General features: G+C 31.7%; 2 protein-coding genes across 5 annotated transcripts in view; both read right to left on the bottom strand.

Annotated features, from left to right (window-relative positions):
- Window positions 1-7,651: 7,651 nt before the first annotated feature.
- On the bottom strand, window positions 7,652-14,548 carry LOC106758492 (probable disease resistance protein At5g43730). The gene is made up of 3 exons (XM_014641412.2): window positions 14,539-14,548; window positions 8,686-11,034; window positions 7,652-7,794 (listed from the first exon to the last, which is right to left on the bottom strand). Exons 1-3 carry the CDS (start codon window positions 14,546-14,548, stop codon window positions 7,652-7,654), a joined length of 2,502 nt encoding a protein of 833 aa, XP_014496898.2.
- Window positions 14,549-16,086: 1,538 nt separating this feature from the next.
- Window positions 16,087-21,324, bottom strand: part of LOC106759541 (probable disease resistance protein At4g27220) — a 7,935-nt gene continuing 2,697 nt past the window's right edge. For 2 of the 4 annotated variants that reach the window (XM_014642754.2, XM_014642755.2), the window contains exon 4: window positions 16,089-19,109. In XM_014642754.2, the coding sequence (XP_014498240.1) occupies window positions 16,213-19,109 (2,897 nt within the window). In that variant the 3' untranslated portion in view covers window positions 16,089-16,212. Of the gene's footprint in view, window positions 19,110-21,324 lie in introns of all 4 variants that reach the window. The other 2 variants (XM_022780062.1, XM_022780063.1) reach the window with 2 other exon arrangements.

Genomic DNA, 21,324 nt, shown 5'->3' with positions numbered 1-21,324 from the left:
TCATTCTTAGAACTGAATCATGCTTCACCAATAATGAATGGTTTATGAGTTCATCAACTATGTTGCTTCCCTTGTGAAATATTTCCTCCAAACTCCTTTTCCATTTAAGAATTCCACTTCAACCAACATCATAACTAAATCTTCTCTAACAAAAAATTTAGGTAGCAATACATTGTACAAGAAATATTTTTTCACATCATTTCTAGGTAAATTATCATAACTACGTCTTAGAACAGTTAACAATTCTTCTTGCATCTCCATTACGATTCCCCATTTGTCAAAATTATTCGGGGTGCATCTCCACTCATAGATGCTAGTTTCCCACTTCGGGTTGAGGCATCACAATTATTGTAAGAGATAAACCATCATGTTTACTTACAACACATATTGCAATATCTCACACTTGAGAGGGAAGTTCGAATGTGTTTGAAGGGGTCCAAGTTGTGGCAAAAATAATTCCTAATCTTCTTCATATTCATCATCATCATAGAAAACCCTCACTTTTATCATATTAAGTGATAGATAATCCATCCTCTGACGCACATGTCTTAAACGACTTGTCATGACCACTTTAATACCATTAACCCGAAGAAGAATTCCCACCTTTTTTAGATATATTTCCAAATATAACCCAAAATAAGTATTGTATTTCTTCTTTTTCCCAAATTTGATGGCAAAGTTATTGCTCTACTATTCACATCATCATATCTACAAAGGCTTACCTTTATTTTTTCTGCAATGTGCTTTTGCAATTTGAAAGTGTTGAAATCATGAGAAACAATTACCCATAAAATGGTTAGGAACAAGATAACAAAAGAAGAGAAAGAAAAATAGACATGAGAAATTAACATGGTTTAATAATAAATGTCTAAATATTGTACGCCTACTTTCACACTACACTAGAAAGTATATTTATTTTGGTGTGTCTTTCAAACTTTACATAAGATTGCTTATATAGCTAAATGGAGAGCAACATCTCACAATACTTAGTGATGTGAGACTAAATGAAACCCCACAATACTATCAAAGACATCCTCGAAGGTTTTTCATATTTTTAACTCACTATGGACATATGACGCTAGAAATATTTTTCCGACTTCCTACAATCCACATATGCAAATAACAAAATTTCTACTGTCTCGAAAAAAACTTCCACATCTTCTTAACATTTCCTTCGAATTCTCTACCAACATAATATTGAATAAAAGACAAATGCATGAAACAATTTCGTAGTGCATATTTTGGGTTCACAAAATTTAGGACACAATCAAATTTGAATGGTTCCAATCCAGATTTACAAATTAAAATTCCCTCCCACACTGTCTTCAGTTGTGGTAAACATATCACTTTCAAATAGGTCAACTTTACGAAGTCTAATTTGTCACTATTATCATGTTCACCGACATCATCTTCGTTTTCATCTTCATCTTCATCATCATCATCATCTATATCATTTTTATCATTATCACCATAAGCCAGCGCAAATATTTGTTCCACTGAATCACAGTGTTATACAATTACATACTCAAGATTTTAAAGTTGTCGCACTAACCTTCGTGTTAGCAAAATCTTTATTTTGTGACGTTTGTAGACATACAAGGTTTTGAGATGAGAGAGCATGCCTCTCAGAGGCAACTCCTTGTAATTGATGGTTACATTTTCCAAATATTCGCACTTCAAAGATTGCTGGTTTCAGATTTTGGTGCATAATGAATAAGATGAACAAAACAAGCTCGTTACTTTTGTCCAGTCACGAATGAAAATGACCTCCGAGGGAGAACTATCATTTGATGACAGAGCATCAAATAAGCATACCCAATAATTATTGTAGTCCAGTAATAATTTCAAAAGGTCTCTCAAGAGGACATGTGACAATTTTTTAAAATCTCTAAAAGACATAGTTCGACACTCAAATGTGGAAAGACGAGATTCATGACCCCAAAGAGGCAGCTTGTGCCCATTGTGCTTCGCAACTAGATAATGGATTAAATAAGTTTCAGGTCCATTAGAATTAAGCATGATTTCTTACACATAACGATTGAGATTATTCTGATCGACAAATGTTCCTGCAAAATATTCAAGAATTGTCATCCCTTCTCTACATCTTCTACTTCTATACCTCAAAAACAAGTTAGAGATTCAAGTATTGAATATTGGTCAAACTAGAGAGAAAACTTTCTCTTGCCAATTCCAAATTGAGTTTATTGGACAAACCTAGCCATTTCAAGTTTATTAAAATTTTCAAACTTTTCGGTAATGCTTCAGTGGAACAACCTGATATCTGTAACCTTAACAATGATTATAGCTCTCCAAGTCGAAGTAAATATTTTAATTCTAAACACTCGTGGAGCATCAAAAAGGCGAAAGACCTCACGTTTGACAAAGAACGAGATAAACCTTTTAAGTTATGGTTTTATAATAAACCAAGTGTTGTTAGAGCATTCATGTATGTGAAAAAAAAATCTAGAATATGTCTAATTGAATTGTCAAATAAAAGCAAGGTGAACAAGCATGGACAATTAAGATACATGTCCTTTGGAATTTCTTCTATATTATTATTAGCAAGAGAAACTATTTTTAAAGGAATTGATCATTCCTGTATTTTAGATATGTTTTTCATATATTCATTGCATTTTAGCATCGTGTTAGTGTCACTCTCCTTCAAGATATTCCGGACTATTTTCTTCATCAAACCTGACATTCTTAGAATTGAATCATGCTCCACCAATAATGAACGGTTTATGAGTTCATTATGTTATTTCCCTTGTCAAATATTTCCTCTAAACTCTTCTTTCCATTTAAGAGTCTCATATCAACCAACATCATAATCAAATCTTCTCTGACAAAAAAAATTAAATAGCAATGCATTGTACAATAAATGAATTAGGTAGCAATGCATTTAAGTTTCTCCAACTTCCAACCACTTCATTAATGGTCCCACCAATATATAAATGCACCCCACACCACACCCCACCACTTTCACAAAAATCAAATTCTTCTTCTTTTCCTTCCCCTTATCTGTTCTTTAAAAATAAAACAATTTAAAACAAAATAAATTAATTTTAATTAAATTAATAATTATTAATTCGTTAAATAAAACAAAATTAATTTAATTATAAATACACAATTTACTTAAAATATAATTATAATTACAATATAATTACTTAACTTCTAAAATTTAATTTACAAATTAATAAACTAAAAAGTAAAATATAAAAAATAAAAGAAATTATGAAAAGCTAAATAAATAATACTACAGAAAATATTAAATTAAAATAAATGTACAAAAATTAACAACCTAAATAAAATTAAATTAATAACCTAAAAAAAGAAAGAAAACGAAACGCTAAGCCTTCAATGAATATGGGAGATCCATTCGACTTTCCCAGGAAAGCACCCAAAATGTTCAAAGACTTCAATGTTGAGCCTTCAACAGATCTCGAGATCCGTCCACGGTGGATCTAGAAATATTCACTCATTTAATCAACCTTCAATTATATATTTTGATTCTTCTGTTTCTAAGAATCTTCTAATATGAAATATCTCTAAGTTTTAAATGAATTGACGGAAACTGTTCATCCTTGCATCTCTTGGAGTTGTTCTTACCCTTAATATGTGGTTTAAATTTATGTTGAGGTATAATTGAAAAATAATAGAATTTTTTTCTTCCTGATTTAACAGGGTAATTAGAAAAATGCAAGGTTTTGATAGAATAAAAAAGGAAAATCATATCTAAAAGATAGAATAAAAAAGGAAAATCATATCTAAAATAGTTAATTAACATGCATTTATATAAAATGAAAAAAAGATTACATGTGTTGGTCATCGAAAGCTTCATACGAAAGGTTTGAGCAATGAAGAAGGTATCGCGCAAAGATAAAGTTAATGAGTTTTCAACTTACCGACCAAATTTTTAATGAATTCACTAATGTATAATGTTTAAAAAGTGATATTATAAATTGACCTTTGAAATTAGGATATTCCAATGTCTTATAACCTCGCAAAAAAGATTTTTGTAAAATTTATCCAATATGACGTCAGAATTCTTAATTTCTGATGTCTAATAACCAATTGACGTCCAAAAAATCTAAATTTCAATGTCTTAATTAAATTTATATTTACAAAAATACCAACCATCATTTTTAAAGTTGATTTTTGAAAGTTGTTAAAGACTAATTAATTGGACATGTTTTGTACCTTGCAAGGAAAGTGTCTTCCCTTTTCTGCAAAAATTCCGGAACTTTGGCCACACTAGTACACCAATGTTTCTTTGGATTTTAGTTCTTCTTTGATTATAAAAGGACAGCAAGATGTGTAGAGAATACCACCACCGAGAAGAAAGAAACGGGTATGTGTTGTGTACTAAGTGTATGTAGAAGAGAGGGAACATCACCGAGAATCATATATGTGAGATACAAAGTGTGTAGCTTGAAAGGAGAAAAATAAGAGAGAAAGGGATCTGTGTCACCGAGAAGAAGAGAAAAGATATAAGGGTATGTGTTGTGTGCAGAGAGCAACATACTGTGAGTGATGTTTGTGATCTTTAGAGAGTGTTCTGAGTTTCTGAATAAAGAAGTGTTTCATTTATGAAGCTCAAAATGTGCCTTTAGTTTGACTTTTTATCCTTTTAAATTAGTGACTGCATATTGTCTATAATTTTTCAAGGTTTCCTAAGTGTGTCAGACGTAATCATCTTATAATGAAAATTTCTGATCTCTGTTGTGCAAACTGACTATTGTTTGTATGATTTATAATTGCTATCATTGGCTTAGACAAATGTTTAGTCATTATATAATTCTAATAATTTGCAGCGTAAACCCATTTAGACTCATTGGAGTTGGATTATACGTTTGGAGTCTTGCAACTGTGTTATGGTTTCTCTTTCAATTTCTGGTCCATTTGAGTCTGTTGCATGTAAGTGTCTTTAATTATATTTTTTGTACACTTTAGTTATTGAACTCTGAAGCAATTTTTATGGGATCCTTGTTCAGTTATAGCTCCATGTACAAATATGACGTGAATATATGTTAACTTCAATATAAATGCCTTTTAAATCGTGAAGCTATTTCCTTTGTGCAATTACATTTTAAATTCAATTATTAAAATTATACGATAATATTTGCTTAACAAGTTCTCATTGGTGGTCCATTTTAGCTAAATCTGTGGAATATTTGCTTTAACCATTTTGGACAGTTGATCTACATTAGTTTCGTGTAGTAATGAATAATTTTAGATGAGACAATAACTGCATACAGGAGCATTCTAAGCAATATATGATGCATCCTGAGCAATATTATATATATAAATGTTGAAATGTGTCATTAACATTTTAAATGAAATCTTTAAAATAGTAGGAGAGGAAAGGGTGTGGCTCACTACACTTAGTGGGGGTGACAAGTAGAATTATTTAGAGGTAAGTGGAAAGTAACAGACTCTGCTCCATTTGGTTGCTCTAGAAGGAGAAAAAGCTGCTCATTTAATTGCTCTATCTAAGGCAGAGAAGCTGGAAGAGAATCTGAGAAAGGCCTTGGGTGTTGAAAAAGAACGTGTTCTTGATGTAAGTTTTTCAACATGAGTTTAATATGATTAATATTCTAAGTGCTTTCAGAAAATATACTTTGATCTATATATAGTTTGTAGTCAAGGGTTGTGGCACAATAAATAACTTTAGACTATTTTGAGTTGTATTTTGGGGAACCTCTCTAAATTGGGGCAATCACGAATCTCAAATCTCAGACTCACTGACTAAGATTCCTTTAGACACGATCTTCAATTGTGGTAAAATGGAACAATTGAAAAGTTATGAACTTAAAAAAATTATATCAATTATTACTAACTTGAAATTAACTTTATTTCAAAAATTTCCATAAATAAAATTCCTGTATATCTCCTTATTTTAATAGTACCAATCTAACGAAGGAGGGACCAATTTCCTTAATTCATGCCTAATGTTTTCCGTAGTTTCACTTCAAAGTCCTGTGCAAGATTTGTTCCGTTTGGTTTATACAAAGAAAGTCTTTGATATGAAGCAAAGGTGTCAAAGGGTGCTACGGTGGAAGAAGACAACATACTGTGTGTGGGGAAAGGGAGCAAACTTACGTCAAGGAGAAAAGGAAAAATAGGCTACGGTCTATAATGGCCAAAAACAAAGATTAATTGTACTGTATAAATTTCATGATATATTTTATGTGTATGATAACTTAATAAAAGTACCTGTACATACTATAATAATCTAAACGACCGAATAAAAGATTGGAGGTTTTGGATATTACTACATAAAAGAATTTGACAAACATAACAAATACTTCAGTTTTTGTAATTTCTATTATATCTTCAGCAGAGAAGGAGGGACATTCCATGACAGTGTGAGTTAAAAACAATGCCTCAAGGTCTCTTGGAAGCAAATAGGGGAGTTCCTCACTATTTCCAAACCAAACACTTTGAAGCTTAAATTCTAAACAAATAGGATTCATATAATATTGAGGTATCCAACCCTCACAATTTCCCAAAAGGCTAAGATTCAGAAAAATATTGATGTATTTTTCCCCATCTAAAGAACACAGGATATACAACCCTTAACCAATGTGTCATTCTCATAACAACTCTCTTCCTTCTTGCATGCTATCTACCTCCGTTCACACCTTTCCCCACACCCTTTTCTTATTCTTGGCCTCCAAAACCATACTGAGACAACTTTTTTTAATGTGCTTTTCTTTCACCTGTATACTTCCTTTTATTCAGCACTGGTGTAGAGTGGCATTAAAATCTCATCTTTCACTTTTTTTCTATTGATGTTTTGCTATGTTTTGCTGCTGTAGATTCAGCTTTTAATAAGAAAAAGTCTCTCTTTATTTGGTGTATAAATAATCTAAAACTGCATTTTATATGAACTGAATTTCTGGAGCATTTTGTCTGATTTTGTTTCCTAACTTTTTGGAAATGTTTTTTTGATACAACCTTGATGACAACAATCTCACCAAACATAACAAAAGAAAAGGGAAACATCTTGTAGTTGTCATTTGATAACTTTTTGGCAAGTATAACAAATCGTTACAAGTAATACAGTGGATAAGTAAAGTATCATTCTCCAAAGGGACTTGTGCAACACATGACAATTCTTCCTTTTATAACTCAATTAGACATCAAAATGTACAAAACAACACAAGAAACTCTTTTTGGTATTTTATCAAACAGTTGGTGTGCCATGAATTTTTATTTAAAAGAAACTTCCTTGGAATTGGGTTTCATGAATCATTTGAATATAAAACTCTGTTCAATATTTCATTATTTTATTCAAACATTCACATCAAGGCATACTAGTCCTAATCCCTTAGAAACTAGTTCTAAATTAATATATCAAATTGTTAATCTTTTAGTCAATTTAACATACAATTTACATTAAGTTCGATGCTTAGAATGACCAATTTATTGAGTCTATCCCTAGATCCCAAATCACTTAGGTGCTCTATCTAAGTCCATGTTCAAATTTACTTTACAGTAATCAGAGACATTCAAATAACATTGTATTTTCATACAATAATAATAAATTCAAGAAAGAGCATATGAACAAACAACGATATATTGAACAGTAAAATTACATCAGAGTGAGTTCATTACATCCAATCCCAACGAAAGAGAAATTTAATTACTCCTAGTCATATAGAACGTACACATTTGAAGCAATCCCTTGCAAAAATTGTGTCTTGATGCCTTGAAGTAGTCTCCTGAAGTTCTTGAGATGTTTTCGTTTCTTCCCTTTGTCCGGAACTTCAGTCAGGAGTTCGATCTTTCTGTCTATTTCCCACTTTAAAAGCCAAAGAAAATAACTAATTCGCTAAGCACACAGATCTCGTGCACTAAGCCAATATTCAACTGCAATTCTTTAATTGGATTTATTCGCTCAACGAGTTGTGCTGGTGCGCTGAGCGAATAAAACATTAATTAGCTAAGCGAATTATTGTTAGCTTAGCGAGAAATGTCTGATAGCATTCCACTTTGATGTATAAATTCCTATACAATTTACTACACACTTTCCTACCTCTAATTACAACTTTTCAATGAGGAATTGCATGAATAATTACAACTTTGATCTCATCCATAAGTGTAAAATCAAGTATTTTTCACACTTATCATCATTTTCCTATTTAAATGGAACTCCTGAAATGAAGAATGATTTGGAAAAACATATCACTTCAATTATTCTATTTAAATGCATAAAAACAAATTCATAGTGCATATTTCGAGTTCACATAATTTGGGACAATCATGAAGCCATCTATTTTATTCTAGGCTCACATAATTTGGGACAATCAAAGATGAATGGTTCTAACCCAGATTTACAAATTAAAACCCCCTCGTAGAGAGTCTTTAGTTGTGGTAAACATATTACTTTCAAACAGATTAACTTAGGAAGTCTAATTTTGTTATTATCATCATGTTCATCTTCATTATCTTCATCTTCATCTTCGTCTTCATCTTCATCTCCATCTCCATCTCCATCTCCATCATTTTCATCATTTTTATCAATATCATCATAAGTCAGTGCAAATATTTGTTCCATTGAATTGCAATGTGATATAGTTACAGATTCCAAATTTTGAAGGTGCCGCACTAACCTTGATGGCAACAAAATCTTTATTCTATGGCATTCGTAAACATACAAGGTTTTGAGATGAGAGAACATACCTCTCGAAGGCAACTCCTTGAAAATGGTGGTTAAACTTTCCAAATAATCAAGCTTTAAAGATTGAAAGTTTCGGATACGGGTGCACAAGGAACAAGATGAACAAAACAAGCTTGTCAATTTTGTCCAATCACGAATGCAAATTTCCTCCAAAGGAGAACTATCATTTGATGACAAAGCATCACATACGCATACCCAATGGTTATTGCAGTCCAATAATAATTTCATAAGGTCTCTTGGGAGGACATGTGACAATTCCTTGCAATCTCTAAAGGACATAGTTCGACACATAAAAGTGGAAAGTCGATATTCACGACCCCAAAGAGGCATCTTACGTCCATTTTGCTTCCAATCTAGATAATGAATTAAATAAGTTTGAGGTCCATTACCATTGTCCAGGATTTCTCGCACATAACGATTTAGATTATCCTTATCGACAAATGTTCCTGCAAAACATTCTAGCATAGTCATCCTTTTTACATCTTCTACTTTTATACCTCCTGAACAAATCCAAAGATTCAGGTATTGAATGTTGGTCAAACTAGAGAGAAAACTTCCTAGTACCAATTCCAAATTGACATTATTGGACAGATCTAGCCATTTCAAGTTTATTAAATTTTTCAAACCTTCCGGTAATGCTTGGATGGAACATCCTGAAATCTGCAACCTCAACAATGATCGTAGCTCTCCTAATGGAGGTATATCATTTAATTTTGAACATTCATGGAGCATCAAAGAAGTGAGAGACCTCACGTTCGATAAAGAACGAGGCAAACATGTTAAGTTATGCTTTTCTGATAAACCAAATGTTTTTAAAGCATTCATGTATGTGAAAAAACTCTCCGGAATATGTCCAATTGAATTGTCGAATAAAAGCAAGGTGGACAAGCGTGGACAATAAGGAGATGTGCCATATGGAATTTCTTCTATACTATTATTAGCAAGAGAAACGGTTTCCAAATCAGTTGACCATTCCAGTATTTCATATATGTTTCTCATATATTGATTGCATTTTAGCATCATGTTAGCATTATTCTCCTTCAAGATATCCCACGCCATTTTCTTCACTAGACCTTGCATTCTTAGAATTGAATCATGCTCCAACAATAATGAATGGTTTATGAGTTCATTCACTATGTCATTTCCCTCGTCAAATATTTCCTTCAAACTCCTATCTCCATTTAAGAGTCCCATGTCAACCATCATCATAATCAAATCTTCTTTAACAAAAAATTTAGGTAGCAATGCACTGTGCAAGAACCTTTTTTTCATGCCTGCTAAATTATCATAACTACGTCTTAGTACAGTTAACACTTCTTCCCGCATCGTCACTCCCATTTCCCATTTGTCAAATTTATTCAAGGCATATCTCCACTCATGGATGCTAGTTTTCCCTCTCATGGTTCGAGCCATCACACGTATTGCAAGTGGTAAACCATCACATTTACTTACAACACATCTTGCAATATCTCGCACTTGAGGAGAAAGTTTGGGAGGTGTCCCAAAGTGTTGAAGTCCTAGTAAAAACAACTCCCAAGCCTCTTCATATTCATCATCATAGAAAACCCCCACTTCTATCATATTATCTGATAAGCACTGCATCTCTTGACACACATGTCTCAAGCGACTTGTCATGACCACTTTAATACCCTTTACTCCAACTCCAAGAGGAATTCCCACTTTTGCTAGATCGATATATTTCCAAATATTATCCAAAATAATTATTGTGTTTTTTCCTTTCCCCAACTCTGATTCTAAAATTATTGCTCTACTATTCTCATCATCATATTCGCAAAGGTTTACCTTTATTTGTTTTGCAATGTACTCTTGCAATTTGAAAATATTGAAATCATGAGAAAGAGTTACCCATAAGACATTTTCAAAAACTTTGCTTCTTTTTATCTCACTTTGGATATAAGTTGCTAAAAATGTTTTCCCGACCCCTCCTTTTCCATATATACCAATAATGAAAACTCGATCATCTTGCAAAAACTTCCACATCTTCTTCACATTCCTTTCGAATTTCTTACCAACAAATTCATTTGAAAGCACCATAGGCTTGCATTTCTTATGATTTTTCATTTCTTTAATCAGATCTCTTATTTCTCCTTGCACATTGAAATTAGGCCAACCAGACTCATTCAGTGAGTTTTTCATATCCATTGCTCTTTGTTTCATATTTTGTAGTTTGTCAAACCATTCATCAACAACTCGCTTGTGCTTCTTGCCTCGTGACTTCAGATATTGTAATTGTTGTTTAAGGTCATCTTCTTCCCTCTTTAAGTTGGATATAAACTCATCTAAATTTCTTTGCAGAGTAATGGCAGTATTACCTGACTCTGCTTCATTACCTAGTTCATTGTTTTGATAAATGTTAGTTCATTTAAGAGTGCTTATATATTTAAATAAAGGAAAAAGAAATACAAAATACATCTTTTAAGTACAAACTCTAAATGTTTGTCGAAAATTATTTTTAATAAATAATAAATACAAAAATAATATATTAAAAGTGATATGATATGGGTCTTTAAGTATTTTTAAATAAAGAGTTTTTAAAGGATAATTATTTTTTTAATCGATATATAATACATTATGTCAAAATAATTCTTGAAATATATATTACTTTATTAAAATAATATATATATATATATATATATATATATATATATATATATATATATATTCTAAGCTAAAATATTTAATTAAACTTTCTAAATTTTATGCTTGTGGTTTTGGTTAGTAGACTTTTATTTTTATTTTTTATTTCCGTCTAATCAATTTTAGTCATATGTTGATTTTCATTTATAAAATTCTACGTCACAAGAAGATGATAAAGAAAATTAGAGTTGTCAAAATGGGTAACCTGGTTCGACCCAGTCTGGTCCACCACGGGTTGTCAGTTAGTGAGCCAACTCAACCCGACTCATTTATTAACAAGCCAGAAAAATTCAAACTCGGCCCGACCTACCACAGGTTGGTGGATAAATAGGTTGGATCACTAGCTCACTTAAATATAATTTTTTTTAAAAAAAATTATACTTTCTATAATTTAAATCAAAACAAATTTCACTTCAAATTTCACTCTTAACATGGGTTATTAATTAATTTTAAAAATAGGGAACTTAAATAATTATTTCAAGCAAAGAAAATAATAATAAATATTTTTTTATAAAATTAAAATTAAGTTTTAATAAAATAAAATTAGGTAGGTGGATTGATGAGTCAACCCAGCCCACCACGAGTTCAACCTGCATGAGCCGGGTTTAAATGAGCCGGGTTTAAATGAGCCGGATTGAAACCTGACCCGCATAAAAAAATACAATTTTTTCAAACCCAACCCAACCCGAACTCGTGGTGAGCCTGATTGGTTCGCGGGTTGTGACCCATTTTGACAACTCTAAAGAAAATAAACACAATAAGTCTATAACAAAGTTACATTCCTCTTAATATTGTTGATCTCAAAACTTTTTCATGGTATATATATATATATATATATATATATATATATATATATATATATATATATATGTGTGTGTGTGTGTGTGTGTGTGTGTGTGTGTGTGTGTGTATGTGAGATATCTAAACTTGAGTGTGTATTTTTGTTATTTTTTTATATAAGAAGATTAGGGATGACAAATCACTTTAGTCTGACAAAAGAAAAAAAAGTTGGGCCAAACTCTTTAACCTGACAGTTCAATAGTAAGACAAACCAACCTAACATGCTGACCAAGTTCTTAAAGAGTCAGGTTTGTTACCAATAAGGAGCATTGGTAAAACTTGAAGAATTGTTTTGATGATGCTGCAAGAAGTATTATTTAAAGAGAACATTTGATTTATTTAAAAAGCAACTTGTAGAGTTTGGATGTAGTAGGAAAATCTTAAACTTTGTATTTTTAATTGGAATAATCGATTATGGACAAGCTATAATCGATTATCACTTACATTTTTACCTGCAATAATCGATTATCAAGGAGCAATAATCGATTATCACAAGTTATACAGGAATAATCGATTATCACTTCATATAATCGATTATCACTTTTTGAAAAACCTGTAACGGACTTGAATAATCGATTATCACTTACAATAATCGATTATTTGTGGCAGTTGGGACTTGACCTTTGATATTCAGAGCAGCTGCCTATATATTGGGTTTTTGTGAAGTTCAGAGGTAACGTTCTTGAACTGAGAAGCTTAGTAGAACACTGTTTGTCAGAGGAAAGTTCTCAGAAGCTTTGTTCAAGGTTCCCTTGCTTGGTCTCGTGAAAGGAGAGGCTCGCATATCGTGTGTCGATAGTCGGAGCAGACTCTCTTCGAGTTAGCAAGGTGCTCTGCCTGGTCTCGTGAAAGGAGAAGCTCGCGAATCGTTGGTCGATTGCCGGAGCGGTTCTCTTCGAGTTGGTAGAGTGTGCTCTGCCTGGTCTTGTGAAAGGAAAAGCTCGCGAATCGTTGGTCGATTGCCGGAGCGGTTCTCTTCGAGTTGGTAGAGTGTGCTCTGCCTGGTCTTGTGAAAGGAAAAGCTCGCGAATCGTTGGTCGATTGCCGGAGCGGTTCTCTTCAAGTTGGTAGAGTGGTTCTTTTCGTTCTATAATTTTGTTCTTTATCTTGTAATCTGTAAAACTGTTTTTTAGTGGAACTGTTAATCACTCTTTNTAGTGATTAACGACTGGACGTAGATTCTGTTGAATCGAACCAGTATAAAAATACTTGTGTGATTTTTTTATTCCCTACACTCATTTTATTTAACGCACGTTATCTGCTTGGTAAATTTTCTAAAAGAAAATTATTTTTGCTAAAAAGAGCTAAAATCATTTTAATTGTGACCTATTACGCTTTACGCTCTCTGAGTTTTAAATCCGCTGCGCAATACTCTTTGAAAATTACCCCCTACGATACCAACAAGGTTGAGCTCTAAAATAGCTCAACCGAACTTTGATATAGTTTGATCGAGTTTTGAAACATCTCGATTGAGTTCTAAAATATCACTATCAAATTCTAAAACTTCACTACCAAGCTCAGGAACCGCTCGGTTGAGTTAAAAAAAAAAACTTGATCGAGCTAAAAAAGAACTCAATCGAGTTCAAAAACAATTCGATCGAGCTCAAAAACAACTCGATGAAGCTAAAAAACAACCTAACAGCGAAGCCACCTAGTCTTAATTGGTCCATACTTGACCTATTTTCGGGGGACCAAGGTGAGTTTGGAGCTCAAATGGGCCGAGTTGGTCTCCTTTATCACCACTAAAGAAAATTATATCATAATTGCATACTTTCTAATAATATTGATCCTATAGTTTTTTTTATCGTTAATTGAACCACCAACCTTGTTACCATTTCCTCCATCCCTTTCCACCAGGGATGACAACAGACCGAGTCGAGCACGAATAATGTCTACCCGCAACCCAATCAGCCGGATAAAAATATACTCGTCACACGACCCGCTACCCACCGGATGCTCGTTTAAAAAATACGCGCGAGTATTTTAAAACTCGAGGATACCTGTAAAAAATAAATAAAAAAAATATTTTATATATTTTAAAATAAAATTTAAATAAAATTACAAATATATATATATATATATATATATATATATATATAATATAAATTAAATTAAATATAAATTAAATTAAATATTAATTTTAATTAAATTTAATCTAATAAAATATAATTTTATTTTATTTTTAATTAAATTTAATTAAAATATATATAAATTAATTTTTTATTTTATTTTTTGCGATGGGTACTCGCAGGTCAGATAGTATACTACTCGTACTTGACTCTTTTAGAAACGGATATTAAAATACCCGCTTCTCGTTATCTATGGATAATAAATATCTGCGGATAATAACTACTCACAGATATCCATGTTCTTAGATTTTGTTTTGCTATTTCTACTTTCCACACATGATTAAAAATATAAAATGATATATTATATGTATACAATTAGGATGACAAATGTTTTGGATCGAATACACTAAAAGATCTATGTTTTAAAAAGATATCTATGTATTAAAGTTGCCTACGAAAGACTTATTTAAAAAATATCTATGTTTTAAAATCCACGTTTATTCATACATACGGAAGATATTTAAGAAAATTATATATTTATAAAATAAAAACTCAATTGTTTTTATTTTCTTAATTATAACTTGTTTATTTTTAAAGATGTAATGGTTATCATTTAGAAAAGTCTAAATTATATTAAACGCTTTTATATAAACATATTCTATTTTTAATTTGTACTAATAAATTATTTAATAGTGATATGTAAAATAGTAATATAAAACTATTCACAAAAAATATCACTGTATAGTGCGCCACTAAAAATTTATAGGGCCCCGGTTTATTGAGATTTTTTATATACGTGGAAGATTTAGACTGCTTGATCTTATAGTTGATTCCTTTAATTAAGTAAAAACATTAATAACCTTGTAAGGAATTAATAAATTGAGCATTTAGATACATAAAAGAAAATGTGAGAAATAAAAAATAGTTGTACCTTGCGTGACAATGATATGTTGGTGGGAATGATGGGAATATTTGATATCGTTAGAAAGAGTGGAGCACATTCGAATGCCTTTTCTTTCCATAAATATGTACTTTGATTCTCGAAAACCTTCTTTGAATTTCAGTCCTGCACATGAATCGTTTCTTCTGCGTTCTAAAGAGTGAAATTTCATTGAAAGAGGTAAGAAACCATAGACAGCACATGATGATGCAATAATTTTCATTAGAAAATCAGAAAGAAAAAATGAATTACCGAATAAAATCCTTCTTCCATGTGGTCGATGGCTGAATGCAGCAAAGTACTCTCCTTTAAAGTATCAAATTTAGTTTCTAAAATTGAGGAGTGATTTGAGAAACGAAGAGAAAAAAAATGCATAAGTTAGGTATTGAATTGACTGTAAATGGTTTTACTATGTAGGCTGTTCAAGGGTTAGACTGGGTCTAGAGAGAAACAATTTCGTCGAAATTCCTGATTACTATTTCTCAACTTATTTTTAATAGTTTGTTATTCCGTTGGCAAATGCTACAGGTCACTACCAGAAACTTAATTTTTAGTGTCAATTTTTTACGGGAAATTTTAATAAAATTATTTAGTGGCAGTTTTAATAAAATGATACTATATTAAAAAAAAATAAAGAAATTATGTAATGTTTGGAATCTGTTTTGAACTGTCCCGATCTTTTGTTCTTTGCTGCATCCTTCCTTGTTTGGCTGTGATCTTCATTTTATATCAAATGAATTTCTGGAGCTTGGTGTCTGGTTTTGTTTCCTAACTTTTTGGAAATGTTTCTTTGATACAATCTTGATGACAAAGATCTCACCACCACACATAACAGAAGAAAAGGAAAACATGTTGCACTTGCCATTTTTCTATTTGAATGAAACTTCTGAAAAGAAAATGATTTGGAAAAACGTGTCCCTTCAATTAGTTTATGAAAGCATACAGTATTGAATAAAAGAAAAAAATGCGTAAAACAATTTCACAATCATATTTTGGGTTCACATAATTTGAATTTGGGACAATCATGAAGCCTCATATTCTATTCTGGGTTTACATAATTGGGGACAATTTTCTATGGATGATTTAAATCCAGATGTACAAATTAAAATTCCCTTATACACGGTCTTTAGTTGCGGTAAATATGTGATGCTCAACCACGTCAACTTACGAAGTATAATTATGTTACTATCACCTTCATCATCTTCATCTTCATAATCTTCATTTTCATCTTCTTCATCTTCATAATCTTCATTTTCATCTTCTTCATCTTTGTCTTTATCATAAGCCACTCCAAATATTTGTTCAATTGAATTGCAGTGTGACACGGTTATAGACTCTAGATTTTGAAGTTGTCGCACTAATTTTGATGTCAGCAAAATCTTCATTTGATGACATTTGTGGACACACAAGGTTTTGAGACTAGAGAACATGTCATTCTCAGGCAATTTCTTGCAAATGACAGTTAAACTCTCTAAACAATTAAGGTTCAAAGATTGAAGGTTTTTGATATCGGTGCATAAGTAACAAGATGAACAAAACAAGCTCTTGAGTTTTTTCCAATCATAAATGCGAATTTCCTCCAGAAGAGAATTATCATATGATGACAGACCATAGCATAAGCATATCCAATGATCATTGTACTTCAATTCTAATTTCAGAAGATCTCTTGGGAGAAAATGTATCAATTCTTTGCAATCACTAAAACTCATAGTTCTATCCTTAAATCTGGAAAAAGGATATTCAATTAAAGTAGACATATTACGCTTATTGTCTAGATTAATGAAATAAGTTTGAGGTCCATTAGTACTGTCTAAGATTTCTCGCACATAACGGCTGAAATTATCCTTGTAATTATCTTGAACGACAAAGGTTCCCGCAAAACATTCCAGCATAGTCATTCCCTTTACATCTTCTACTTCTATGCCTCCTGCACAACCCAAAAGATCAAGGTAATGAATTTTCGTCAAACTAGGGAGAAAACTTCCTGGTACTAACTTCAAATTCTTATTCATGGACAGATCTAGCCATTTCAAGTTTATTAGATTTTCTAAACCTTGCGGCGGTGCTTTGATGGAGCAACTTGAAATCTGTAACCTTAACAATGAATGTAGCTCTCCCAGTGGAGGTATATAATTTAATTCTGAACATTCATGGAGCATTAAGGAAGTGAGAGACGTCAAATTAGATAGCGAATGAGGCAAACATGTTAAGGATTTATTTTTTGATAAATCAAGTGTCTTTAGAGCCTCCATGTGAGCGAAGAAACACTCTGGAATATGGTAAATGGAATTTTCAAATAAAAGCAAGGTCGAGAGGCGTGGACAATTTGGAGATGTTCCCTCTGGAATTACTTGTATATTGTTATGAGCAAGAGAAACTACTTCCAAATCAGTTGCCCATTTCTCAGTGTAAGGTATTTTTGTCATATTTCCATTACATTTTATCATCATGTTATTGACACTCTGCTTCAAGATATTCAACGCCATTTTCCTCACTAAACCATGCATTGACAATACCAAATCATTTTTATATGATGAAAGATGCTTTATTTCCTTCTCCTTGTTCGCCTCCAATAAAGAATCGTTTACGAGCTTATCGACTAAGACATTTGCCTCGTCAAATATTTCTTCCAAACTCCCGTTTCCCTCTAATTGTCCTGTATCAACAAGCTTCTTAATCAAACAGTTTCTACGCATAAAATTAGGTAGCAATGCAATATACAAGAAACACTTTTGCCAGTCCTTTTCTTTTAAATTAAAATAGCTCCTTCTTAATACAGTGAAAACTTTATCCTGCATCTCTACTCCCATTTTCAATTTGTCAAATTTATTTTGCACACGTCTCCACCAATGGATATCAGTTTTCCCTTTCATGGTTTGAGCCATCACACTGATTCCAAGGGGTAAACCATCACACTCCTTTACAACATATCTTACAATATCCCGCACTTCAGGGGAAAGTGTTAAGGGTGTCCCATAGGATCCAAGTTTCAGCAAAAATAACTTCAAAGCTTCGTCATATTTATCGTCATCCTCATCAGAATCATCATCATAATCATTACGATAATAAATATCACAGGAATTATAATGATGATAATAATAGAAAGGGCTCACTTCTATTATATTAATGGATAGACAATCCATCTGTTGGAAGATATCTCTCAACCGACTTGTGATGATCAATTTAATACCATTTATTCTGAGAGAAATTCCTACCATTTCTAAGTCAACATATCTCCATACATCATCCAAAATAAGTATTATGTTTCCTCTTTTTTCTAACTCTTTGGTCAAAATCATTGCTCTTTCGGTCTCATCGTAGGTGTGAAACCTTACCTTTATTATTTTTGCAATGTCCTCTTGCAAACTGAAAATGGAAAAAGAATAAGGAACAGTGAACCATAAGACATTCTCGAAAGTTTTGGTCCTTTTTATCTCACTCTGCATGTACTTTGCTAGGAATGTTTTTCCCACTCCCCCCATTCCATATATGCCAATGATGAAAACTCGATCATCTCTCATAAGCTTCCACAACGTCTCAACATTTTTCTCAAATTTCCTACCAAAATATTCATTAGACAACACCAGAGGCTTCAATTTCTTATGCTTTTGAATTTCTTCAGTCAAATGTTGTATTTTCTTTTGCGATTCTTCAGCCGAATACATTTCTCCTTGTGGTACATAAAAGTCAGAGCACCGAAACTGATTCAGTGAGTTTTTCATATCAATAGCTCTTTGTTTCATGTTTTGTATTTCATTCAACCAAAGGTCAACCTTTCTCTTGCACCTCTTGCCATGTGACTCCAGCAATTGTAATTGTCCCTGAATGTCCTTTTCTTCACGTGTTAGATCGGACCTCAACTCATCTAATTTACTTTGCAAAGTAGTTAAAACACCAGTATCACATTGTTCTTCGTTACCTGTTTCATTGTTTTTGGTGAATCTTAATTCACTTAAGAGTGTTGATATATTCAAACAAAGGAAAAATAATACATATTACAAAATCTCATTAAAGAGTACTTTGTTGACTTTTCCTTTTAGTTAGATTAATTAAGAAAATAATATATTTGAAATCTATTTAAATAAGGAGTTTTTAAAAGAAATTCTTCGATTTATAATATATTACATCAAAATAACTGCTGAAATATATATTACTTTATCAAAATAATATACATATTTTTTAAGCTAAAATATTCAGTTAAAATTATTATATTTAATTCTTTCAGTGAATTGATTTTTCTTTACTAATTAATTTTAGTCAATTTTTATTTACCAATATTACCTCTCGAGATGCTTAAAATAAACAAAAGTAGTCCATGAGAAAGATATATATATATATATATATATATATATATATATATATATATATATATATATATATATATATATATATATATATATATATATATATATATATATATATATATATATGGGGGTTTGCTAACTTCTGTATGTCTGTTTTTCAGTTGGTACATTTTAGTAATGTGTACCGGGTTTCAGTAGACAAAAATACTCTTATATCATGAATTCTAAGTTTTAAGGTTAAGGGTATAAAATTAAAAAAATAAAAAAAGAAACCCCAAATCCCTTATTCACCTCTCTCATTCCTCTCAACCTTTCTCTTTCATCTCTTTCACCCCAACATTTTCTTTGTCATCCTACTCTAGTCCTAATTGAAAAAAATCAAAAATATTTGTCTTATTTTAATAATTTTCATTCTCAAAATTAAAAAAAAAAAAAACCCCAAACCCTTACTCACCTCCTTCATTCCTCTCAACCCTTTCTCCTTCATCTCTCTCACTCAACATATTTCTTCTATCATCTCTGCACTAGCTTTAACTAAAAAAACACTCATTATCAAATAAAGTGGTTAGAGAAAAAAAATACTTACATGAATAAAAAAATTAAAACGCCTAATTTTTTCTTTATATAATTATAAATAAAATTTTAAGATTTAGAATTTTTATTGTTTGATTTTATAATTCAGAATTTTATTATATTTTGATTTGTTTTTTTCTTTAGTNAAGGAAAACAAGTTAATGAATTTCTACCAAAAAAATTAAATGGCCACATATCAATGTTACGTAGTAGTCTCAGAATGTAAAGGAATGTAAAGGAAGGATGCTCATAAGTCTTGGTGCAAGTTGTGCCCGTCGGTTGTAATATATATAGTGAAGATGATGAAATTAAAGAGATTTTGAATGAACTTTTTTTGAAAGGTGAATATGACTCAACTCTTTACAAAAGTAAATCGTTTAATAATGAATGTTTTTTTAGTTGGGGCTAGTGCAGAGATGACAGAGAAAATGTTTGAGTGAGAGAGATGAAGGAGAAAGGGTTGAGAGGAATGAAGAAGATGAGTAAGGGTTTGAGGTTTTCTTTTTTTAGTTTTGAGAATGAAAATTATTAAAATAAGGCAAGTGTTTCTGATTTTTTTCAATTGGAGCTAGAGTAGGGATGACAGAGAAAAGGTTGGAGTGAAAGAGATGGAAGAGAGATGGTTGAGAGGAATGAGAGAGATGGGTAAGGGTTGGGGGTTTCTTTTTTTTTTAATTTTGAAAATGAAAATTATTAAAATACCCTTAACCTTAAAACTTAGAATTCATGATATATAGGAGTATTTTTGTCTACTGAAACTCGGTACACATTACTAAAATGTACCAACTGAAAAATAGGCGTACACAAGTTAGCAAACTCCATATATATATATATGGGGTTTGTTAACACGTGTACGCCTGTTTTTCAGTTGGTACGTTTTAACAATGTGTACCGGATTATAGTAGACAAAAATACCCTCATTTATTATGTATTCTAAGTTTTGTCAAGGATATTTAAATAATTTTCATTCCCAAAACTAAAAAAAAATAAACCCGAAACCCTTACTCTCCTCCCTCATTCTTCTCAACCATTTCTCTTTCATCTCTCTCAACATTTTCTCTCTGTCATCCCTATTGTCCCAATTGAAAAAAAAAATCAGAAACCCTTGTCTAATCCTTGTCCTTTTCCCTTTACACAAAGTGTTTCTTTTTCCTTTCTCTATTGGTATGGAATACATGATGTAAGATTACAACCTAGAATTAAAAGAATTGTACTCTTAGGGAGCTCTTCTATACCTATTTCTTTAATTTCCTTATG

The sequence above is a fragment of the Vigna radiata genome, chromosome 4 (assembly GCF_000741045.1).
Source record: "Vigna radiata var. radiata cultivar VC1973A chromosome 4, Vradiata_ver6, whole genome shotgun sequence".
NCBI classification, from domain to species: Eukaryota; Viridiplantae; Streptophyta; class Magnoliopsida; order Fabales; family Fabaceae; genus Vigna; species Vigna radiata.
Note: the sequence above shows the minus strand (reverse complement) of the source record. Positions and strands in the feature narration are given on the sequence as shown.